This window comes from Haliaeetus albicilla, chromosome 5 (genome assembly GCF_947461875.1).
Source record: "Haliaeetus albicilla chromosome 5, bHalAlb1.1, whole genome shotgun sequence".
Lineage (NCBI taxonomy): Eukaryota > Metazoa > Chordata > Aves > Accipitriformes > Accipitridae > Haliaeetus > Haliaeetus albicilla.
In genome coordinates this window covers 27,813,613-27,839,707 of record NC_091487.1, presented here as the reverse complement: position 1 = coordinate 27,839,707, position 26,095 = coordinate 27,813,613, and the positions used below count along the sequence as shown (strand labels likewise).

Below are 26,095 nucleotides of genomic sequence, written 5' to 3'. Positions count from 1 at the left end.
CACGTCATTTGTATTTCTTTTTGCTGTAATGGTGTGAGTAACAAGCAAAATTACTTTGAATGTACCAGAATCAATGCCAAAGAAAATCCCAAGTCACTTATTGTTCAGCAACCACTGATCTTGAATACTAAATCTTAAACTGCAAAACCCTGACCTTCTGCAACAATACATTGTTATTAAGGGAAAAACTTTCTCACCATGTCTTTTCCTTGGAAGTAACTGATCAGTATAACTAGTGCTTGTTACAAAAACAATTAGCAAAATTTTAAATGTACTATTTCTTGAATCACTTTTTTTTCCACATAGTCCAAAGCCAAAAGCAGTATTTCATCACATCTTAATGTGAAACACCTTGCAAATTCCAAAATATTGTTATTATTTCTGTAAAACTGACTTAGCTTGAAAGCCAATTGTTAGAGTGTTATAATATTTACTGTATCTTCTGAGATAGTGTGGGTAGTGATCTCATCTTTTCCTTATAAGGTCTGGCCTGTATTCTGGATTTTACATTTTTTAATGAGTAACGTGAAGTGACTTCTGCTACCATAGATGTTTTAAGTCCTAACAATTTCTTCTTTCTTCCCTCTCCTATTCAGTTATTTTATTTACACAGATGACCTCTAGGAAATCAACAAACAGACTTTTTTCCTGGGAACTGTGCTTCTCTCCCTTCCCCCAAAGTTTTGTTGTTTGGAAAATCATGAATCACTGATTAAACTAGAATGATTTCCAACACACCTTCTTACTACTGCTGTATTTTAAAGGTAGTTTAAAAAGTGTAGAAGATAGGTTTGCCAAAAGAATCAGGTTCAACTAAGAAAATATGTACACTGCTTTGACTCAGTAAACTCATACTCAGTATGGTTCATCTTCTTCATATTTACTTTTGCCCATATTAGAAAACAATTAGCTTACTAAACAAATTTGAGTATTTGGGAAGAAAAAATCTACTTTGAGTCTCTCTCATTTGACTAAGAATTACATGATATTTGATAAGCTTGTTTAAAAATGGACATATCCAAATATTATTGTAAACACCCATTGATTTGTTTTACCTGCAATATAAGTATTTTACTTAGTTGGCTTACATAGTAGCTAATAATATTTGTTAATGTAATTTAACTGCTGTGAACCTTTACTGAACAAATATTGAAATTTATACAAGTCAAAGAAAGAGAATCTCTAATGACTTTTGTAAAAGCTTCCATTTAATAGTTAAGGAGAAAAGTTTATATGACATACCAGATGCAATTAACAGTAGATTTTACATTTAATAAAAAGAAAGAAGCATATGTATTTGCTTTATTCATTCCATCATAATTTGCATTAGAGCTGTGGGTGTTTAATGAGCAAATTCCAGCTAAAATGCTATATTGATTTTCTAAGTGAACTTTGTAATAGCTATCTACCTTACAAAAGCTCTCTGTTTACAATTGTTTTCTTTACTAAAAACTAAAAATGTTTTAGAATTGATGAGTTTAGCATAATGATTCTTTTAAAATAAAGAGCTCTTTTAGAGTATGCAGGGGTTTTAGTTACAAGGAGAAAGATGTTATTAAATTATTCCAAAGCAAATAAAGTTTGTGCAACTAAATAGTAATATCATATTTGTATATATTACAATGTTTGCAAGCATTGGAAAATAATCCTTTTTTCTTAATTTAGCACTATGGATTTAAATATTTTAACTCTTGAATGTCATATGTATATGAATTAGTAAATGACACAATTCATTTTAGCTTAATGCTTGACTATTCATACTTCATTTTTGTGTGTCATTTTCTTGCTTGAAACACAAGTTCTATAAGAATTTGTGTTTCTTGTTGGTCAGGCCTCAAGATAAACAGGATGGGGGTTGGTTGGTGCGCCATTGGAAGGTCTCCAAGAAAAACCTTGTGGTGTCGACCAGAGCAGTTGGTGACTAAGTAGCTGGATCACTTTTTTCATTGGAACAGGCATCAAGTCAGTGTGCCAGTATGGGGCTAGTATTTTGCTGGATATGCCATATCTTGAATCGGACTTAGGAGCCTGACTTGTTGCTCTAAATTAATTTTTGCCTGGCATTTTTAAGAAGCATAGGGGTGATAATCTGGATATTCTTTAGTCTTTTTAATATGGAGAATTTTTATGTCACTCTCTCTCATATACTTTTCATAGAACAGCTTATACATTACATACTTTCCTAAATATGACACAAAATGTTTTGGTTTGCTGCTACGTTGCAACCCAAAGGTGTATGTATTTCAGTGGCTTATTTGAAGAATCCAATGATCCTTACAGTCCTGAACGTTTACTTGTGACTCATCCACAGCTCAATCTGAATGGTGAACGTTATTGTTAACAACGTCATACTTCAGACTACCTGCAATTGTGTAACTGTTAAAATATTCCATATAGTATTAAAAAAAGGAATTTGTAAAATATTAAATAGAGCCAGAAATGTAGGCGTTGGATAACAGAAATGTCTGAACTAAATTCAGCAGAAGCTTTGGCTGGTAAAGGGATCAGGTGAGTTAGCCTTCTGTAGACCATTAAAATGAGTTGGATGAGGACTCTCTCTTTTTCTGAATGTTTTCATACTGTTATATATACATTACTTTGGTTTAAGGCCAAATAAGCAATAATCTGGTTTTTAAAAGCCTGTATAGTCATTATTACCACTGGTTATAGTTACACAGAGAGGGAATTAGATGTGTCAAAACACAGTCCCTCTAAGTGTACTTGTATGCTCAAGATCCATTGTAGCAGTCAGCAAATTGTGGTTTTCCACGCTGAGGTGGGAATGTTATAAAGAGACAGAAGAAGGGATGCGCTCAAAGAGACTAGAAGGAAGTTAACTTATCTGGAAAATAATTAACCCCACAACAGTAATGAGTGCCAAATCTTTGGTTATTTTAGACAGCTTTCTACTCATTCCAGCAATTGTTTTCATTATGAAAATTATGTAATGTTTCCACTTGTAGCTACATGGAGAGGGTTCTCTGTGCAGTGTAGCTGGCATGATGCTAGATAAACTGACATAATTTACTGGAAAAACTATGGTAAACAAATATATTAAGGTACAGATAGGTAATAATTACCATACAGAATTAAACTGCTTGTGTATTCCAGATCTGACCGGGACATAGCAGTTGCATTGTAGTTTACCCAGGCAGTCAATGCTGAGGCACTAGTTTCCCTGCCATCAAAGATCTCAGCAACCTAAGTGGAAGTCTGGTGAGCTGAAATGCACACCCCACCTCATACAATTTGTTCTTGTTCTTGCGGAGCCACCTACCTTTGCAGATATCAGACTTATCCTCTGCAAGTGCTGCAAACTTATTCCTGACTACCAATCTGTGCACATGCAGTTTTGCAGCTGCTTTGCTCATGCCTTAGTTTTTCCATTCCACATCAAGCAAAGCTTTCTTGTTGCGAACAGAGGAAATCAATCTTTAAGAAAAAAGACACTATTCTTGTGGAACAAGTAAATACTCAAAGAGAATTAAATTTTGTTTGTTTGTTTGTTAAATTTTGTGTACATTTCAAGATTTGTGCTTCTGATGCTGAATTTCTTCTTTTTTTTTTTTTTTTTCTTTGTTGGGACACAACTTGGTACTCCTCTGGCCTGGTGGCTAGGCTAGCAGCTCTACTGCAGATTTTTGTGAGAGGAGGGACTGCACTTCCAGACATAACGTTTAGCCTTTCCCTGTCTTCTTTCGTCCAGTCTGCTGTTATTGTGCAACCTTTTGCTAGACCTGCAAAAAATGCTTCCTTACTACTGAATAACACTCTTTTCTCCAGCTTGAGGACAAGAGGATTGCCTTCCTACCTGGAACATCTTCCTAATTCATCTCTCCTGACTCTTCTTCTGTTCATCTTCTCACTTGTCTTACATCCCTGGTTATCTGAGCTGCTTGTGAACTGTACAGAAACGTACCACTTTTTGTATTTCAGTTGGTTGGGGAGTTTGGGGGGTTTTTTGGTACCGATAAAGTGTATTTTGTGCAAGCAATATGTCTGCTACCAAAATGTACTGCTATGTTCCTATAGTTCCATGCTGTGAAGAACCATAAGGTGTTCTGTGTTATATCACACCGTGAAGTTTTTTGTAAAGTAATGTACAAAGGTGAAGTAAGAGTAAACTGACATAGAGGCAACAAAGTCAATTGAAGAGTGTTGGGATAAAAGCTTTAGGCTAAAGTGAGGAGGAAGGAAGCCTTTCTTTGAGATCTTAATGACTTAAGCAGTGGTTCAGAGAGGAGCAGGAGTTCTGAAGGGGTTAAGGAAACCCAGCAGCAAAGGCTTAATACAGAAGGTTCTTGAGAAATAAATGCCAAAGTTTGAAAGAGACTGTAGTATGGTGTTAGGAGACTGTGGCTAAACACCAGCTTGGCAGACTAGAAGGGGAGCATGGAGAATTCTGGAACCTACAGACCTCAGCTGAGTGTTTTGGAGGTGCCTGTGGCAATCGGAGAGGATATAGTCCTCTGTCTTGGAGTGACAGCGGTCTTAATATGGCATCCTGAAAGTCCCTAGACATTTTGACTGCTGGGTTTTATGAAGACTATGAGGAGAGATTTGTAGTATTGCAGAGGGAAATGATGAAAGTATGAATAAAGATTTTAGTGGAGGCAGGGTCGAGGTAAGGATTCTGGCAGTGTGCCAGAGATGGTGTTAGACATATTGACAGGGGAGAGGCAGGGGGAAAATGTAAGCTCAGGATGAGGAATGACTTGAAGGTGTTAGTTTGCTCCCAAGGATAGACAGTAAATCTTAGTTTATTGGCACCTAATGCTGCAAGGTCCATGTATGCCGTAACAGATAATATACCAGTATATTACACAATAAAATAAAGGCTTGGCAGAGAAGGAGAGATGCCAGCTGTGCCACTCTTGTGATACCAGAGACAGACTATGAAAATATTAGAATTTTTAATATTTAATAGCAGTGTGCCACCCTGATAGGAAGCAGTGTGATGGTAGAAGTAGTTTTAATGGATCGTTACTTTTAACTCGATGTCCTAGAAGAAACCTACTTGTGTCTCATATGATTCTGAGCTTTAAGAATTACTTTCCCATTAAACAAGTATTCAGAATGCAAAGCAAATCACTTCCTTTCCCTGTTTGATTATACAGGGGTGAATTTTAAAACACATAGCTTTATTTCATTCCTTAAAGTATTCATTTTAGCAATCAACAGCAATTTATTGTTGTGTTCGAAGAGTAGTATCGACCTTATCCAGAGTAATCTGAGGTCAGTGGAGAAATGTTGATTTTAGGAGATGCTGGCAAAGGCCCACGTAAGTGCATCTAATAGTGTCTTTCCCTGTCAAACTTGTTTGTTAAACACACTGGTTACTTTTGCAGCTCTGGTGGAAGAAGTTTATTCTGCTCAACGGGAACGTGACGAGGCTGTCATGGCAAGGCTTAGGTTAGCCAATGAAGAGAGAGATGAAGCATTTCTACGAGTCCAGCGTTTAGAAGAGTCCCTCAAAGAGTAAGTATACGTTCCCTGCCCTGTGCAAAAAGGCTGTTCTGTCAGTCTGTGACTGTCATAAACTGCTTGACAGTGGTTATATAGGAGAACTTAGCAGAAACTTCTCTATGATGTCATACCAGGCTAGTGTTAGTCTTACTTGGCTGTTGGTTAATTTGTTAGCCATCCTTTAAGACCGTATTTTCTCTGGAGACTGAGAGCAAGGTGAATAATTTTGATCACAAAAATTAAAAATATAATCAAAAGCTTTGGTATTGATTTATTCAGGGATAAATAAGAAGAATGCTGCATTTTATAGGGATCTTTTGACATGGAGTACCAGAATGTCAGTCAGAGGTTGCAATGTATAGGAAATCAATCAAGCCATTAAACCCACTAGACATTTCCTTCAGCAAAATTTCTACTAATGATGTGGGTGACGTAGTAAAAATACATGGTTTTTTTCTTATCTTTAGTATAGGAGCAGTTTGTAAGGTAATAAGGGTATAATTAATACTTCATAGAATTTTATGTATGCCATGTTAACACAACAGAAATAGGCAATTTCATGTTAAACAAACCTGTTAAGTCAGGAGAGGAAGATCAAGAACAGTTTCTTTTCTCACTTTGGAATATAGGCAGCTTTGAAGCTACAATTTGCCTTCTCCATCCAAGTTGTGTTCATCTTGGTTACCGTCTATGGTAGTCCCCCAAAGTTTAGAGCAGCTGAGAAATTTCTCCTATTTTTCTGCCAAGAGAAATACAAAGCAAACAGAGAAGTTTTTCAAGGTAGGAGACTGAATAGGTACAGTTGTTAGTTAACTAAATGGCAGGTGATTACTTTTAAAATAATTGTTTCTACTAAGAACACTCTTTCCTCTTTATGGCAGAAAACCAGTCGTGTTCTTTTGGGTATTTTTGTAGGTAAGGCCAGAGAATGTTATCTAAATAAATTTCAATATTCTGCACATAGTTTGTGCACCATTACTCTGGAATTTACAAGTTGCTAGAGTTTGTCACAGCCTGTAAGTATGACTCAACAGCAAGACTAGGAGATTCCATTCCCACAAGAATTAGTGCACAATTTGTTAGAGTAAATATCTCTACAGAACCTATTGTAGGTGTATGTGCATCTGAAATCTTGCTTTGAGCAACAGCCTCTGAGGAAATTACAAATGTGCGTTAAATTCCCATAAGAGACATCAGAACTATGAGCCTTACTCTGATCTTTCCAATTTGTTCTGTCACTCTTCTAATTTTATAATGTTCCAAGAATAAAGAAAGCAAGAAAGCTTTGTACGGCCCCAAACATCAAATGAAACTGTGTATAAGCTGTCAGCGTAAACTCAAGATCTTTGGGGTTAAAGCGCTCAAGTCCTGCAGCAAATTAATTATTCTGCTCGACAGACCTAGTCAATGACTTTTGGGTTTCTGGAAGAAATCACAGGTTATTAAGTGTGTGAGAGGCATATTGCTGCTTTTAGAATCATAGAATCGTAGAATCATTTAGGTTGGAAAAGACCTTCAAGATCATCGAGTCCAACCATCAACCATGCCCACTAAACCATGTCCTGAAGTACCCTGTCCACTTGCTTTTTGAATATCCCCAGGGATGGTGACTCAACCACTTCCCTGGGCAGCCCATTCCAATGTTTGACAACCCTCTCAGTAAAAAAAATTTTCCTAACATCTAACCTAAATCTCCCTTGCCTCAACTTGAGGCCATTTCCTCTTGTCCTATCTCCAGCCACCTGACAGAAGAGACCAACACCCACCTCACTACAACCCCCCTTCAGGCAGTTGTAGAGAGCGATAAGGTCTCCCCTCAGCCTCCTCTTCTCTAGGCTAAACAACCCCAGTTCCCTCAGCCGCTCCTCATAAGACTTGTGCTCCAGGCCCCTCACCAACTTGGTTGCCCTTCTCTGAACACGCTCCAGCAACTCAATGCCTTTCCTGTAGTGAGGGGCCCAAAACCGAACACAGTACTCAAGGTGCGGCCTCACCAGTGCCGAGTACAGGGGGACAATCACCTCCCTGCTCCTGCTGGCCACACTATTTCTGATATGGGCTAGGATGCCATTGGCCTTCTTGGCCACCTGGGCACACTGCTGGCTCATATTCAGCCGGCTGTCAACCAGCACCCCCAGGTCTTTCTCTGCTGGGCAGCTTTCCAGCCACCCTTCCCCAAGCCTGTAGCGCTGCATGGGGTTGCCGTGACTGAAGTGCAGGACCCGGCACTTGGCCTTGTTGAGCTTCATACGATTGGCCTCAGCCCATCGATCCAGCCTGTCCAGTTCTCTTTGTAGAGCCTCCCTACCCTCAAGCAGATCGACCCTGCCTCTACAGTGGAATCCATAGACACACATGTGGCAGGTCTTGACACACATGAATCCTTCAGAACAACATCACTTGTTTTCCCTTCAACCCCTTCTGCCTGTTTCACTCGTGTACTGGAAGACCAACTCAGTTCTAAGCCAAAGGATGAAAAAAGGGAAGAAACTCCATTTATTGGAGAACATGCATGCTACCTTCCCCAAATGAATGTCATTGCAGAAGGCATTGGATACACTGGTAATGACAAAAAGGGTACTTGCTCCAAGGAGAGGGTCAGTAACTCCCTTGGCTGGTAGCTTGGAGCTGAGCTATTATACCTTATTGCTATCATTTAGAGAATAGCAATTGTTGTTGCTGCCATCCACTTGGGTGCTCTTTCTGATCCTTTATAGAGAGGCCTCATACCCTGATGCCATTCACACTCTAAGAATTGGCATAGGAGATTTCCTTGTGAACACCAACCAAACACAGGTAAAATTGCGATGGGCTAACCAGCTACTGTTGGTTCAATACCTGATATACATCACTCTTTGCCTAAACCAGTGAGCTGTTGTCTGTAGCTAGTGTCTTTTCCTGTATATTCTTCAAGGGTGCAGGTCAGGCTTCTGTGTGATATTTGCTGTCATGACAGCCAACACCAGGACAGAAGACTGGGGACAAAACCAATTTAATTCAAAAGAATTGTCCTTGCCAGGCTGCATGTGTACTCTAAGATCATAGTTCCAGTATTTTCCAGGGTCTCCCATTCTGCATTACAGAGACTGACTGTGGCAATGGCAGCTTGTTGGGAAGAATCATACCCAAGTTTTTCATGTCCTCGGTGCTGTGTGAGCTGTCACTGAGGGCATCCTGGACATGAACAAAATCCTTAGGCAGATCCCAAGCAGGATTATGTTTCCCACAGAGCACAAAGATGTTGCTGAAGGGTTCTGAAAAATGTTACATGCTTTTATTTTTATTGTTTTAGTGTTAGTCGTCATAGCAGTAAAAGAAAAATCCTAATTGACAAAAGCCAGAAAAGTAGAGAGCCCAAAAGCTTCATTTGTGCCCACTTTAAAGTTTGTTAAAGTTTGTTAATCATTCATGCACCAAGTACTTAATGGTAATGAATTACTGGGCATTAATTGTTGTACGTAATCCCTTGAAAGGGAGAAAAACTCATTCTTTATGTTCATGTAATCATCATTTTCACTGCATCAGATGTTTTAATATCTGCCTCTTTCCTTACTTTGCTACCCATTCAGTCAAACTGCAAGTGTGATAGGAATGTCTTAAGCCATATCGGACAATGTAAGAAACTTCAAAGATGTCTTGCTCCATTCCACCAATTTATTTTCAGTATTACCTCAGCCCACAGTGACTGCATCTATTTGTGTAACCTGACCAAGGTGAAGCTGACCACAGCTCTTCCCTGACCCATATCAGTCCTCTATGTGGCAGCACCTTCTAGATAATGGGATATTTCTTCCAAAAAGAGCAATGATATGGTACAGGGAAACATTTCCTGTAGTCATCATTGGTTTGGAGGGGTTTGTGTTCTTTTTTTTTTTTTTTTGAAGGAAGTTCTTTGCTGTTTTGGAAATCTTTGGGCATTACAGAACCAAGAAGGCAGGATTGCCTCCAACAGGCTCAGCCGCTTTTCTTTGGGTCTACTTATTCTAAGCTTACAGGATGTTTATTCATGCAGCCATACACCTTGCAAACAAGAAATGGTTGAGTGGAGCCAAGATTCCTGCTGGAACACCAGTCTGGCTCCAGCACTCAGGCTTTTCAGAACACTGGGCATCTTTACGAACTGCAGTAACATCTCAGCTGAGGTCATAAGACACGCGTTTCTATCTCTGCCTAGATGTCTGGCATTTTGCAATGGGAGCAGCAAGCCAGGACTGTGACTGAGAAGAGTTGAATTGAGGTGCTGCATTCTCAGAAGCAGAGTCAACCCTATGAAGAAATTACTTTTCTCAGCCTCTTTATTCTAAGTAGTTGTTTACTGTGGCTGAATGGAAATTTTTTTGGACTTCACCTCACCACTCCACTAATCCTTTGGAAGGAGCAGAGATGATGGGATGAGCCATGAGGGACTTGGTTTATTTTATTTCATTTTGGAGTTTCTTCTGGAATCTTGGAACTTTTCCAATTACCACCCTTAATATTTTCTTTCTGATGCTGGTTGTTAAAAAGGTCAAGTTCTCTGTCTCAGATGTGGAGCACATAGAGGTTTGGCGTTTTTTAAAGAACATTGGCTACTTGTGCCACACTTGTCAAGTTTTAGAGCACAGGTCACTCTTTCCATCTGCTTTGGACTTACTCCAATCAGAAATCTTTACAAGAGGGCAATATTGAACAGCCTGCCAACCTTTATCAAAAGCTTTAATGCTTTCTTTAAATTAGCAGCTGGAGCAATTCTGTTGTCATTATTTAACTGTAACAACCAAAATTCTTTCAGTTCTGTTGGCCCTAAGGGTTACATTAGCAGAACGTGTGTAGAAATGGGGGGAAGAGGAATCCTTGGTTACTGCTGTTTAAAATTATGAGAGATCTGAGGGTCACTTATTGCCTATGCACAGCACAGGGAGATGCAGCAGGGCAAATACACAGCTCTGAATGCTGCTTGCTAAAAAATACTGTCACCTAAGGAGGTGTATGTACACCTACAGACAGATGCCTTGTGGCAGTAGTATGCTGAAGGGCTACACTTACGGTAGAAGTTCCTGTTCTTTTTCCCACCCCCATTTCTCCCTAAGGTGTCTTGCTTACCCAGCCTGTTGGTCGGCTGGGTGATTTTGTTGACCCACACTTTTAGCAGGGTAGAAGTCCTCTGGAGAAGCCGGGTCAGTCCTGCCAATTTACTTTGACAAATACCGTTCCTTTCATTGTGAATACAAACTAGCTGGAGATCCATTTTTAAGTCCCACATGAAGTGGCACTTAGCAATGTAAAAACCTAAAGCACGAACTCTACAAGGAGCCAAGTCAAGGAGCCAGTTCTGAGAATTTGGACTTCTAATATGTTTGTTATTTTATGATTTGTGTTACTTTATGAATACAAGTCAAACCCAGCAAAGGTTAGCTCTTACTTTGTTTTGCTTTGTCCTGGTGCTGACTGTATATGTTGGAGTATTTACTGCTTGTGAATTCCATATGAATATACCAGCTGTTGTACACTAGTAGTACATTTTGAATTATTTCTTTTTTACTTAAAGAATTAATTTCTGTACTGGTTGATTTACTATGCCTTATGTACTGTTATCTGGTAAAACTAATGCTTTAATGTAAAAGGTGCTAGTGTGCTGTCAAGTGCTCTATGATGTTTACTAGCTAAAATCTTGGCTTCAGAGCAGCACCTGTCACAGCAGTGTTCAAAAAGCGTGTGTTACTGTTTAGTAGATGTTTAATGGAACTATATCTGTCTTAAAATATCATATGCTAGTGACAGACCTACTTTTAGTAGAAGTCACTGTTAAGTAGCAATGGAGTGGTAAGATAACTTTAATATGCTCATTTTTCCAGAAAAAGAGTCTCTCCAATTTTAAAATACACATAAGTGTTTTAAATAATATGCTGTCCATATAACTAACCTTAGGTGAAATAAAATGTGTTCTATCCCATTTATTAGATTTTTGTGCTATCACTCACTGCTTTTGCACAGCCAATGTTCAATGTTGTATTACTAAATTCCTCATATCATCTTTGTATTTGACAGGTCAATATATGTTCTGTTGAAACAGAAAGGGAGGAAACTGCTGGGGGGGTTGTTCCAGAATTAAATAAGGACCTTGCAGAGAATTGGCTTAGCTTGCTATTTTATGCAAGATGTAAAATGAAAATATTTTTAAGGAAACTTCAACTAGGGTTTTTTCCTCATTTTGGAAGAGAGAGGTAGAAAAAGAATTACATTAAAATGAAAAAAAACCATCAAACCTCCACAAAAGTCCTGTCCTGTTTCATTTGGGGTGCAGTAAAAACAACAAAAATACATCAGGTAAAAGTTGTAAGCCCAGAAATAAATAAAATAAGAGCATCAGTCATTTCTATCGCTGGGGAACTTTCTTCATCTAAGCACATATGAACAATTGATCCTTGTAGTCATATATAGCAGTAAACATTAATAACTTAACAGTCTGAAGTCAGTGCTGAAGATATGGAGCATTATTGAAAGATGGAGTCGAGCAGGTGGCACTTTAATATGTTCAGTGTCATGGTTGACTCTAAAGACTAGTAGAATGAAATTACTTGAGGTTCTAAAGATTTAAAAAGCGAACTCATTTTGCTGCACTAAGGAAATGCTACTGATCAGGCTTTCTGTGTCCCTTTTTTCTAGGCTAGAAAATATTAACCCTGAAGAAAATGACATGGTAAGCCATTCTCTGAGGAGATTTCTTGATGTCAGTCTTATATCTTAGAGGCTTAAGTTCAATTGAGTGGGTTTCAAGAACTAAGATGTGGGAAAAAGAAGAATTGACACACTAATAATGTACATCTTTGCTGCAATATGAAAATTCAATAACTTCACTCAGTCAATTTACAATTCACATGTGCCTATTAATTAAAACCCTATATTAAATAAAATATATTAAAACTTCATGTCTGACTAACATATAATGCTGTTGGTAGACATTACAGGAATTACTGAACAGAATAAACAATGCAGACACAGGGATAGATATACTGAAGAATGGAGCTATAATTCTGAATCGAATACACAGGACCAAAGAACGTAGAAAGAAAATAATAGCTGAGGAAATGAATGCAGTAATAGAACAACGGGATGCTGCTTTGTCTCAAGTAAGTCTCTACAAGTATATAATCACTCAATACCAAATTTCTTTCTTTCTTCTTTTTTTTTTTTTTTTTTTACTTTTGGGGAAGAAAATTATTTCATTTACTTTTCTCTGTTGAAAATCTCAAAGAGAGTCCTTGTAGTAAATGGCTGATTAATGATCAACTGTTTCTTCATGGTAATAATGCCCATTGAAATGGCATCAATGCATTTCATGAGAAAAGTTATTTTTATATTTTTTGCACCTGATAAGTAGCTGTCTCCTTGTTTAAAACAAAGTAGTTTTCAGTGTATTGACCAATCTAAAAAGCTATTAAGGGCTTAGTTTTGCCATATGCTGTATTGGTATAATGCATTGGATGACAGTTAACTGGGGCTCAAGGATTTGTAAAGGGTTATAAGTGGCAGAAATATACGTTAAAGGAAGATAACAGTACCACATGCAACAATACAAGCAATTCCTCCCTTTGTTGCCTTACATTCAGGAGATAAAAATCAGCATGTGGTCCTTGACTCTCCAAGTCTTACACTTCTGCTACGTGACTTGAAAGACCCTGAGGTCCTTTTTCTGTTCAGATCACTCATTCCCTGCAATTTCCTATTTTCACAGAACAATATTGTCTTCATTCTCTTCACCCTGAAGAGAGTCTCCTTGCTTTTCCCATCTCATGGAAGAGTTTTTCTGTTGTTTTGGTTTTTTTCCCCCATAGTTTTCTTTCCAGGATTTTAGCCTAGATTTAGCTCAATAGGAACAGGCTGTAGGGAGGAACAGTCCAAGTAGGGGATAGATCTCCTGGGAAAACACAAGATTTTAGACTGGATGAAACTCGTTATGTATTCATCCCAGGCAAGAAATTTCATCTGACCCTTCCAATATTGAAAATTTAGATTTTTAACATGAGTTACCAAAGTTAGTGCATATCTAACTGATTTCTATTAGATTTAAAGTCAGGTTTGTGATCTTGAGTGGTATTGATAATGTTGATTGAATTTATATTGTATTGAGAAGTCTCCTGGTAAAACAGTCCCTTTCACAGACCCTGTAATTTTCACTTTTTTTGCAATCATTGTTTTTGCATACTCTCCTACTTAAACCTTGAAAGTCCCATCTGCCTGGTACTTAAAATATTTTGTGTGTCTATCCAGTATGCACTGCAAAGGATGTTAACATTGGAAGATGTTAATGGTGGAACTTAACTTTTTCAATCTACTTTCTTTTGCTTTTATAATAATGATGAGCAGCATAGCTACTGGGAAACATCCAACAGTCCTGCCAAAAGTGTATGTTCTTTCTTCTTTGCACAGGGCATTTGAAGAGTGAGCAGCTTTTAAGAGAAACACTTTCAGCAAAAGAGAAAGATCTTTTGATATTTTTATTTTTGTTCTGTCAGTTTTTGCTTCTTTGTTGAAGTGGACTTTCAGGCATACTTGGACAATAAAACTTTATGAATGTCAGAAGAATGTCATTGTAGGGCATTTTAATATACATTTTAATTGATATGGTGGGTTGACCCTGGCTGGATGCCAGGTGCCCACCGAAGCCGCTCTATCACTCCTCCCCTCAGCTGAACAGGGGAGAGAAAATAGAATGAAAGGCTCGTGGGTCGAGATAAGGACAGGGAGATTTGGGGTAATTTGCCAATTACCATGACAGGCAAAACAGACTCGATTTGGGGAAATTAATTTAAATTATTACCTATCAAATCAGAGAAGGGTAATGAAAAATAAAACCAAATCTTAAAAACACCTTCTCCCCCCACCTCTCCCTTCTTCCCGGGCACAACTTTACTCCTGAATTCTCTACCTCCTCCCCCACAGAAGCACAGCGGGACGGGGAATGTGGGTTGCAGTCAGTTCATCACACGTCTCTGCTGCTCCTGCCTCCTCACACTCTTCCACTGCTCCAGCATGGGGTCCCTCCCACGGGAGACAGTCCTTCATGAACTTCTCCAACGCGAGCCCTTCCCATGGGCTACAGTTCTTCATGAACTGCTCCAGCACGGACTTCCCATGGGGTCACAGCCTCCTTTGGGCATCCCCCTGCTCCAGCGTGAGGTCCTCCCCAGGCTGCAGGTGGATATCTGCTCCACCATGGACCTCCATGGGCTGCAGGGGGACAGCCTGCCTCACCATGGTCTTCATCATGGGCTGCAGGGGAATCTGTGCTCCGGCACCTGGAGCACCTCCTCCCCCTCCTTCTTCACCGACCTGGGGGTCTGCAGAGCTGTTTCTCTCACATGTTCTCCCTTCTCTCTCCGGCTGCAGTTTCTGTGCCGCAGCAACTTTTTTCTTTTCTTAAATATGTTATCACAGAGGCGCTACCACCATCGCTGTTGGGCTCAGCCTTGGCCAGCGACATGTCCATCTTGGAGCCAGCTGGCATTGGCTCCATGGGACATAGGGGAAGCTTCTAGCAGCTTCTCACAGAAGCCACCCCTGTAGCCCCCCTCCCCCCCCAGCTACCAAAACCTTGCCATGCAAACCCAATACAATTGAATTTATTTTTAAGCTGCCTGTTTAAGGAATAATCTTTTTCAAGTAATCAGCTTGGAAATTAATAAAGGTAATTATTTTTTATATAGTAATGGCTCAAGTGCCACAATTAGCAAAGCCATCTTTAGGCCTGTCAGTAAAAAGCACAGGTAATGTTAAGTAGATAGTGCAGTTGAAAAAATAAATTAATAAAATAATAAATCCCCACCAAATGAAAATTTAAATATTTGGTATGAAACTGTACTACCGTGATACCGTTTTTAATTTATAATACCACTGTTTTAAATTAATTATTATTAATAGAACTCTATTGATCATGTGTTGTGTTTTCACACATGTAATGCTTTTACAGCTGTAACTCTTGTATCTTGAAAAGAGGTCCTTGGAATTGAAGCTATCATTTCAACCTGCATTTCTTACTTGATGATTCCTTGGGAATTCGTACCGTACTTGAATTATTAGTAGTCTTTTGTTAACATTGCAATAGCGATAGTTATTACAGTGCTAACAGCAAGAACAATAGGAGAGGGATTCCTACATTAGACCACAAAGGGACTAGATATAATTCAGGGGATGTATATGCTTAGCATAACAAATGCAAATTATTGGAAGTTAGATCTGAGGTCGCCTCAGGCATTCATAACATCTGCAAGTTAAAATCTTTTTCTTTTTGGTGGAGGTGACATCAAATATGAGGGAGGGATTGATGAGAACAGGCTGAGACAAAGCAGAAATAGAGTAATAGAAATAGACTAAACCATTAGCATGCTGTGGCTATCCTCTGGAAAAGGCGTTTTTAAAGTTCAGAGGTCACTGGGCAATGGAAGCTAAATGCTTCATGACACATCGTGTGAACAGCATGTTGCTGTGTTCCTGCTTGCTGTTGTTCGGTGCTGGAGACAGTGATGTCATTTGAGTGACCACCATAACTGGTTCCATATGACAGAGAACTGCCTATATCATAATAAGGGTTTGAACTGACTGTGTTTAATGAAGCTGCGTCTGTTATCCTTCTTTATGGTTTTCTTCATAATAGCCTGGTATTTGGCAATTGACCACAGTGAATATAAGTAGTATCTAGCTTTTGGGGCTTTCCTTGTAGGATTTCTGATTTTTCTCAATAAGAAACAATAACTCAAAAGCCTTCACAGCTCAAACACATTGCTTTGATTTCAAGTAAGGAATAGGTTACATTCCTAGAGAATGGACATTCTATAAACTGTGCATTTCCTGTGACCAAGTAAATACAGATTACTTTCAGCTAGTCTTTGAAATGCAGTTTTGCAATACTTTTTCTAGTAGTTATACTATTAAGTTGCATTTAACTGGACTGCTATTGCAGCATACTTGACAGTGGTTAGCTAGTTGTGATTCTTATATTTGAATTTTACTGGAATAATTTTTTTATTCTTCAAAAAATGAAGAGCACTGTCCATGTCTTGGAAAGGTCATGAAATTTTTTTTTTTTGAGCCATAACAACCAAGAACCTCTGCATATTTTTTTGTGATTTCAAACATGAATGTTACTTCTTACTAGGAAGCAGATAGAGGCACTTCTATCACTGTATTGAGCTGTGCATGTGTATGTAATCTTAGATCATTCACTAGATTGCTGAGCAAATATGCAAACTACTTTTTGTATTTGTGAAAACAAATAAAATGGTATAAACTCAAATATTTGATACTACTTTTAGTATGTATTTTCAAGTGAATAAAAAACAAACAACTAAAGCGTGGCTAAACATTGACATCCATCTTCTTCTGTACTAACCCCCTTAAAAAAACAAACTCAACTGTTTGGTTGTATTTGCTAAGATATGTTTGTTAGTGAACAGATATTGTGTTATACTGGGGAGCTTGAGTCTGTTTTATGACTGATCCTCTGAAAGGAAAATGGAGAAAGATGCTGACTGTCATGAGAAATAAAACGCCAGTTTCTTGTCTGTAATTTCAGTTTTGTCTTAACCCGTTCAAGGAAAAAACTTATTTGTCCAGTTAGTTGTACTACAGTTCTGCCTTTCTTCAAAAGATCTTTCTTGCTTGAGCAATCCAATTAGTGACAGACATTTAATAAAGATTACATATGGCATAGTCACATTTTCTGATCTTCGTAAAATACTTTAAAGTGTTTTCCAGCAGGAGGCAATACAGTGCAATGTCTCAAACTAGCAACCACCTATTAACCACATCACACCTTGTGGACAGGAATGTTAATATGATTACAGGGTTGGCAGCTGAAGCTGAGGACTTGAGTAAGTCATTACAATTACTTCTCTGGTTTAGAGAAGAAAGGGGACCTTTAAATTGGTACAGCTTGAAGGAAGTGATTTTTAAAAGTTAAATAAGAGATGGCTTATAGTTCAGGAGATTGCATGTTTGGTATATTTTCAGTCCTAACTTTCATTCTGTAAATGTTTTTTTAATTGGGAACAGTCAGTTCTATACGGAGTTTTAAATATTAAAGGTGTAGAATTTGTTGTTAAGGAAAAAGAGTGGTTTCATGGCTGGCAAAGTATCATCTGTAAGACACTGATCTTGAAGCAATAACATAACTGGCAAGCAAACCTGGTTTTACAGCTTTGAATAGTTTGATCACATCCTGCTGTGCAGGAACATGCTTATGACTGTTCATGTAAAAAATTGGCATCCACCCAGTTGCTCATCTGAAGCAAGTTTAAGTACCTTTCTCCATTTTGAAGCACTGTCTGGCAGCAGGGAGCACTTTATCATCATTGAAAACAAAGATGAGAAGCACTACGCTTGACTGCCCATCATTATCAGTTTCGACTAATGACTAATAACTGATAAATGTCTGTACTTACAAGCCAGCTTCTTGGTAACTTTTTTTTTTTTGCATTCTGCTCAAGCAATTTCCCTGCTTTTACACCAAATAAGGTGTAGAGCTCTGTTATCTGTGATTCACAGAGCATTAAGGCATTGTCAGCACACATGAGTGAACAGGTCTTATTGAAGTAATAAACCCAAGAGCTGTATGAAGCATAAAAACAATAAAAGCATATGTAAATGAAAAAAATTACTTACAGATCTTGGGACCTTAATTGGGAATACTCAGGTGACAAGGTTACAATGCCTCATGACTCTCTTATCTTAGGATAGAGGTGTGATCCCTTTGCAACCCAAACCACAGTTTGGGATGTTATTTTTAGTAATTTGAATTAGCAGTTCAGTTTTACACTCTGTGTTTTGGTACCCTTTGACACTTCCTGGTTAAGGATACCAATCGAGTTCTTGGTTGGCAGGAGCACGTTTGACGGTGTCCTCCTAGCTGCTCTGCCAGGATGCTTCCCCTACTACCTTTTCCCTTTTGCCGCTGATATTTGGGAACAGGAAAAGAAAAGGTAGGACACTGTATTCACAGTTGTTTGTGAACCAAGCAGCTGCTGTGGGGTACTGATGATTTTGGTAACGGGCTTCTTTGAGGAGGGAAGTGAAGGTAAAGGGGATGTTTTTTGTAATTTGAGGATCCAAGGACCATGCTGGTTCACTCTTCTGGCTGGTTTCCTTTGGGCAGGCAACAGCAAGTTCTTGTTTCCCTCATTTGCAGTGCTTTTCTCTGAGAGGTGGCAGATGAATGGGCATGGGGAAATTACTTGCCAGCAGGATGGTTAAACAGAGAGATGAGCTGTCTGCAAGATGCCCCTTTTGCCTTGCAAATTTAGTCCAAGTCCCGAGAGAAAGCAATAGGGATATGGAATAAAACATAGAATAGATTTAAAAAATAATAATTTGGGATTTAACATTAAAAGTTGCACCGTGACTGCAGGGAGAAAAGAAACAGGAGCTGAAGAAATGATTGTCAGTTTCATTGGTATTCACATCAGTGGCTTCAGGTAAACCTCACAGACATCTCTTCTGTGGAGGTAATGCTGAGTAAAAGGATCCTAAAGAAAGATCACAAAAAGCCAAGTTATACAAGCAACTGTTGTGATTAGCAATATTAGTTCTGTTTGATTGTGTTGCACTGGAACAGTGCTTTATAATGTCACATTTCATTTCCTGTGTACCTAAATCAAGATAATCCTTTGAAAGTTTGACTAAATCCGTGTTTTAGGAAGTCCATGTTATACTGAACATGGTTAAATCCATGTTGTCTTTGCTGCTTCTCAGAATAAACCAAGTGAATCTCAGCAGTTACAGAATTTTCAAAGTGCCAAACAGAGCCAGTGACTGCTGTAGCTGAAGAGCATCAAGAATCTTTTGCATCTCACAAAAGGGTAGGTTCTTCCCTACTTGGCTGCTTAGTTCTTCTAAAAATAAACCCAGCTTGAAAAATTATGATAATTCTTTACTTTCTGAGGTGATTAGGTATGCCCTGACTCTCTACCTTGGATATATTTGTGCTAGCTGGAGCGTGAATATTTTCCATATTTGGCTAGGTTCAGAAGATGTGTGAAGTATTTTTTTCTTCTGAAGTAGGAATTTTAGTCCACTGGAGACTAAAACAGAGAGGAAACTGGCCAAACAGAATCCTCTTGATGTCTTATATTGGGTTTTCTGATTTGTGTAGAATGTTCCCCAAAAGAATAACACCTGTTTAATCTTTCATCATGGTGCTCTGTTTTCTTTGATCACCGTATGTAACTCAGTTCTCAAGTCATTAAGAAAGCTGAGGAGAGGTGAGATGTTCAGACAGGAGGATAGAAGATTTGGGGACATTACGCATCTGGGTCTGTAGTGTCATTTGGTCTCTTGCATTGATGTAGCAGAGGTCATGATTGGTTTATAGGGGGAAGTATTTGTTAGTAGGGCATGAAACTCCCTTTGATTTCACTGGAGTCAGAATTTCACTAGTGAAAGTGAGTATTTTTCAGCTTATTCCTTAGTTTGACTTCAGCAAGGCTTTGGTTGCATGAGGTCTTGTAGTTTTTGAGTTAATGCTTCTCACAGCTGGGAGTGCAGGTCAGCTGGTAGGTCATTAGTGGGAGGGAGAAGACGATCTGAAGGAGATTACCCTAAGGAGCTCTTATACCGAACTTTTGTATTTAGTCCATGAATGCTAAGTATGAGTAAATATGTAAATGTTAATGCAGTGTTTCCTTGAAGAGAGGGATTACGGTTTGTCATTTTGAACTTCTGAAGCAAATTTTTAATTGATACTACATTTCTTCTTTTTACTGCCATAAGGTTTTGGCTGAATGATGCCCTGAGGCGCATCATTGTTTGCATTGTTAAATCACCTGTTGTTCCTCTGCAAACAGTGTGTTGTGCAGAATTCAGAAGATACATGTCTGCATAGTATTTGAGGGCATGATCAAGCTTTGTGTCTTTAATTGTAAACTTTAATGAATTTCCAGTTGAACATTCATCTTCTCTTCAGTAGCTAGAAACTCCTCACCCCTTTGAAAATGACACTAAATTTGCATGCAAGCTTGTTTGATTAATTGCTATTTGACTCATCTATCATGGTGCTAAGCTCTAGGTTCACACAGCTTAGACTTCCAAACCAATTTCTAGAATTAATTTAAATATTTAATGTCAAAACCCTAGGATGAAAGAGAGGAAAAATGTTTTGTATGCTTATTGATCACCTGTTTCAGTAGCAACAACCCATACAGGAAATGTCCAACGTGATACAAGCAGAATTCAAATAGTATTACCTCTGAAGAGGAAACTGAATCACTGTGCATGCAATAAGTTCTATAGGTACCAGAACTATTGTAGAGGTACCTAAAGTAAGTTTTCCATGGTACTTAACGCTTCACAGTTTCAAGTTGGGTACTGAGTTTTGAATCAGATTTCAGTTTGCTTACCTTTTGGATAAAATGTCTCTGATATTCTTAAAAATAAATTAAAAAAAAAAATTCATCTGTGTGTTTCATATTAAAAGCCAGTTTTCTTAGGCAACTTTCTAAGAAATCTTTTTGCAAAAATACTTGTTATTTGGGATACCCAAATGAGTTTGCATAAAAATTCTTTTGATAGATGACAAACAAGATTTTTATGTTTCATATTTATATTTAATGTGGAGTCTGAAAAGGTTAATATGTCTAACTTGTGTGTTCATTTCCCTCCTTACTTTTACCCACTTGCGTCTTCTTGAATGTTCACAGTTGCAACTTTGTGGGGGACTATGTATGTGTTAGCAGGTAGTGTGAACAAATAGGAATGTATCTGGAGTATGAAATAGTTCTCAGCATCTGACATCCACCTTAACATGTTTCAGGGGGTGTGTGTGTTGCACTTTTTATGTTTTGGTTGGTTGGTTCAGTTTTACTTTGGACTTGCTGTAGTCAAGTCCTACGAACTGAATGTTCATTTGTGTCAGAATGCACTATGTGCATTCCTGGAGTGCATATTTGAGTTTGCTTTAATCAAAAAAGGAATCCAGTTCATGTTCTCAGATAGCACTCCATGGTGCAAAACAAAGCATAAGAAGTAGAGACTGGTGAGAGAATTTACAATTTGCACCCCCAGTGCAAAGTAAAAAAAATCCATTTAAACCAAGAAAATATTTTAAAAATTAGTTACATTAAAGCTCTGCTCGTGTATTACATGAAATTAAGGATAAAAATGAGATTACTTCAAGAAGGAGAATCAGATTTATTAAAAAAATAAATAGCTAATGAAAGTACAAGCTGTCAGTGTTCTTGGAGAAAGTATTCCAGTACGTTTCTATTCAGCCCTTTTACTTTGAAAATTTTAGACTACTTTATATGCACGCTTTTCTGGTGAAGATTTTGGACCTGTCTGCAAGACATAAATGAACTTGGTTCCTTCAAGGGGAAATAGGTTTCAAACTAGTAGCATAGATCACAAGTAAAATGACACATAGAATGTAAAGTTTGGATTTCATTTGGCAATGGAGATATCTTCAAAAAATAGCAGCCAAACTATATTGCTGATCGTGCCAGTACCGTGACATCAGTAGTTGGCTAAGAATGTTGTGGGACATGGGACTAAGAAGAATTAATAGAGCTGATTTTTGTTGACTTCTTTTTTTTTTTTCCCCCAGAGTCCCTAAAGTGAAATATTGATCTATCTTCTAGCATTGCAATACCCTCCACAGTCATCCTTATGATTCAACATGTGTGTTAATCAGTAAAGAGAGGTGGTGAGTAAGGAAGTTTAGGTCTGGCAGTAACAGAGGATGTAAGGAAAAATTATTGTAATGATGATAAGCTGATTATTCATTTTCAAGAGAATGGTAGATGATTGTGACTGAAATGTAGGACTTAACAAACATTTTTGTTACTTCAATTTCTTTCTAGATTTTTAATTGTTTTTAAATGAACAGGTAAAAATTACCACAAGAGCAGTTTTCCCTCATACTTTGGACTGGTCATTGTGACCTTTTTTTTGGTTGTGAGGCCATTAATCAGTTTCTGGAAGTCCTCAGGCTTGATGAAATTATTTTACATATTCTGGTCTAAAGTATGTAGTGGCCCTGGCAAAGAAAGCGGAACAAGAAAATCTATCAACTTTCTCTTTATGAAAGAAAGATTTCACAGTAGCATTAACTTATCTATGTCTCGTTCACCAAGTATGCCTACATTTGTTTGTTGTATGGCTTTACTGTTTCGTGCTTCAGATGGTGAGTATCTAGGATTTACCCTCTTTTCCATGTTCTGTTTATTCACTGTTAATTATTTTTCAAGCCGAGTTGCTTGAGAACAAGAAAAATTTAGCTTCCATTACCCTCCATTGTAAATGAAGGACAGGCTTTCCTATTGCGTGTCGTCCACATGTGATTGTAAAATGCTGTTGTCAGGGAACTTGTTAATGCTTTCTGATGTTTATGTTTTGTTGTCATTCTTTTCAGTAGTGTTTTTAAAGTACTTATTGTTGAGTATGCTGTGGGTATACACAAAGGCAGCACAAAACATCATACTCTGATTTATAGTTTACTTTTGTATTGAAAATACTTTTTAAAATGGCACAATTCAAATATGTAGAAATACTTAAAGGCCCTTAAGAAGTTGTGATTGTGTAAAAATTATCATACTTTTAGCTATAAGAAAAAAAAATAACTGTGGATGAAGAACAGTATTAAATCATAAAAGTATGAGAACTTTTTGCAATTCTGGTGTTGTTACCAGAAATACAGAATACAACAAGTGGCTAACTACAGGATATTTCATTAGTGTAATGTACTGATGCGGGATGATCAGCAGCGATGCTTCTGAATGTGTACTTTATATTGTTGAGAACATAGAATGCATAACTAACTTTTGAGAAACAGGTGAGTTTTAACATTACTTCTAGTTAGTGAATTAGCAGCTATAAACATGTAAATCTATTAAACAAAGTTCTGCTGCAGTTACTTGTCATCTTTCAGTTATGCTGAGTTATTTCTTAATTAGCTGTAACACCTTTCTCTGCTATCTGCAGAAGTATTACCAAAGTTTAGATAAAACCCAAAAAAGAGAGTAAAGCTCTGTATCAGAAGAATGGCTATGAACACTTTACTCCCACTTGTCTCATGAGGTGACTTGTCACCAACAGGTAAGATTTCCTTCCAAGTCATGTTGTAATCATGATGAGGAATTTCATACCTCAGAGCCTGTGTTACAGATTCCAGTAATGTTAGGAAACAATAGATTTTACTCTTTTTTGCCTGAAAGAGCTCTGCTGGGTTGTGTTCAGGACAGGAGTGAACACCAGCCCTCTCTGTGAGTTTACCTTCTTCATCTTCTATAGCTTTGAGACAAAGTATTCTTTCTTAATCTGCAAGCATTTTTTCAGCCTCATTGCTTGAGGTCCCATTCACAATCAAAATGTTAGGACTTTAACTGAATCTCAGTCTGCAAAACTAGTCTTGAAAGTCTCACTGTGCAAATGAAAGCATCCACTGCCAGCCTCCCAGAAGAAACAGCAAAATCCTTGTTAATCCCTTGTGCTAAATATCAGCAGTCATATCAGCCTGCTTTCTACTGTAGGGCTAGCCAGCAGCTGTGTGTCTTGTTACATGTTCTCTTTATGTCGTGTGTGTTGTCTTCTATGGTATCCAGACACTTCTCAGCAGTAGTCATGCATTTTACCCATTTTGTTTGTTTTGGCAGGCAGGCCCATCACTTGCTTTCAGAAGTTGTCATAACATTCTTCTATCTTGGTGTTTTTCTTAATTTTTTTCTGCTTTGGGTGTCCTACCCTCTACACATGAGGGATGGAATTGCCAGGAAGCTTTGAGTTGGATGAGGCAAATGTTGGTAATTGCATGTGTCGAAGGCAGCTGAATTTAGGTTAAGTATTTCTGCTTTTCAGTAACATATCTGAAAGATTTTAGGTGGCTGTTAATTCAAAGCTGCATGGTCAATCCTCTTGAGAAGTGTGCATCTATTTGGGTAGCTAGTCACATCGATCCCTGTAAAACACTTCAGTGAAGCTAAACCTAAATTTTTTTTACAGAGGTAAAATCTTCAGATTCAACTAATATTTGAAAAGTCTTATTCATGTACCAAAATCATACAGATGTTTCTCAGTATTACTGAAGCTGAGCAATACATAATTTCTAGATGTGTGGTTTTGGTTTAGTTTTGCAGAGCTGTTGTTTACTTTCTTAAACATTTCTTTGTGGGGTGTCTTTGTCTTCTATTTATGATTCATTTTAAGATTGTGTAAAGCTGATTAATTTCTTGATTTTTTAAAAAATATTTTTATTCCACTTTTCAGTTCATATGAGGAAATTTGAAAAGATGTCTGAAATATAAATTTTATATATTTGCTGTTACCTAGATCTCTGTATTGGTGAGAAACAGATTTCACATTAACATTTGAAGATTTATAATGTTACTCCATTTTCACACTTATTCTCAGACTGTCAAAACACTGATATTAATATTGCTTTCACTATTAATTATTGTGATCTTTAGTATTGAAGGTTCCTAAAAAAGCATGTTGCTTCCTTGGAGAAAGAACAAATACTATCATACAGGTCATATATTCAAAAAGTGTTTCTCATCCCTGACATATCTGCAGAACTTTGTGCTTTCACCTACCTAGTTAGCTGGTTTAGTTTGTTATAATCTCTAGTTTAAAGTAGCTTTTATTACACATTAAAGAAGTTTTGGGAGAACACATTACACAACAAAAAATTGAAGAACTGCTATTTAATCAACTGGTGTCTCAATTGAGAGTAAGGTATTTATCAGAACAAACAGATAGTGTGTACTACGAGGAACACCTGCAATCCCATGATACAATGTCTGAATAAAGAGATTAAAAAACTGTGGCATCTATACAGTGATCCATGATACTGTTTTCTCGAATAATGTGATGATATTTAAAATCGGACCAGAAGTATTCCTCTCCTTTTGTGCAGTAAATGCCAACTTAACGTTTAGGCAATAGTCTTGTTTGCATATGGATTTTAAGAAAATCCATTGAAGATTATTTGAAAACCAGCTCATTAGAATGACAGATTGTTTACCAAATTTTGTTTTCTTGTCAACTAATATTGGTTATGTTCAATTAAACAAGGTTACACTTTCTAAAAACGTATCACTGTCAGCAGCTGAGTGCCTTGCATATATCTGAGAATCAGATTCCTGATTTCTAGATCTAGGCTGTGAATGTTTCTTTCTTAAATTTCTCATTTTTGTACACCTTTCATACCTTCGCTACCTCCGTTCTACTGTATATATTTTTTGCGTACCAACACTGCGGGGTATCAATGGGGGGTGGGGGAAATGCTTTAAACAAAAGCAATTGTCAGCTATCTGTCATGGTGTGCTGTGTCAGATGTTTGACAAGCTGCCTCTTGGCCACAGGCCATCTGGTTGTAATGGAGCTGACTACTTTTCTGAGGAGCCAGCAAAACATGTGGCCACGGGAAGCAATAGCTCTGTATCATTTGGTCGAGTCAGTCAAACAAAGGTTTTAGGTGTAGTAATCCCAATTCTGACATGATCTTGTCAGTTGATTAAGCTTCTTAAACTTTCTGTGCTAATTTCTCATCCCATAAAACAAGGAAGCCCTATTTACTAGCTTCATTTAAGTGTTGGAAAAAGTGATTAGACAATGTTTATCAGGAGTTATATCACCAAACACTTGTATAATTAAAGAAGAGTTACTG

At 37.8% G+C, this 26,095-nt stretch overlaps 1 protein-coding gene across 2 annotated transcripts in view; it reads left to right on the top strand.

Moving 5' to 3' along the window:
* The window catches only part of MIPOL1 (mirror-image polydactyly 1), a 199,332-nt gene that overhangs the window by 63,764 nt on the left and 109,473 nt on the right, over positions 1 to 26,095 (top strand). For both annotated transcript variants that reach the window (XM_069783941.1, XM_069783940.1), the window contains exons 8-10: positions 5,349 to 5,478; positions 12,112 to 12,145; positions 12,405 to 12,575. In XM_069783941.1, coding sequence (XP_069640042.1) covers positions 5,349 to 5,478; positions 12,112 to 12,145; positions 12,405 to 12,575 — 335 coding nt within the window. The remainder of the gene's footprint in view (positions 1 to 5,348; positions 5,479 to 12,111; positions 12,146 to 12,404; positions 12,576 to 26,095) is intronic.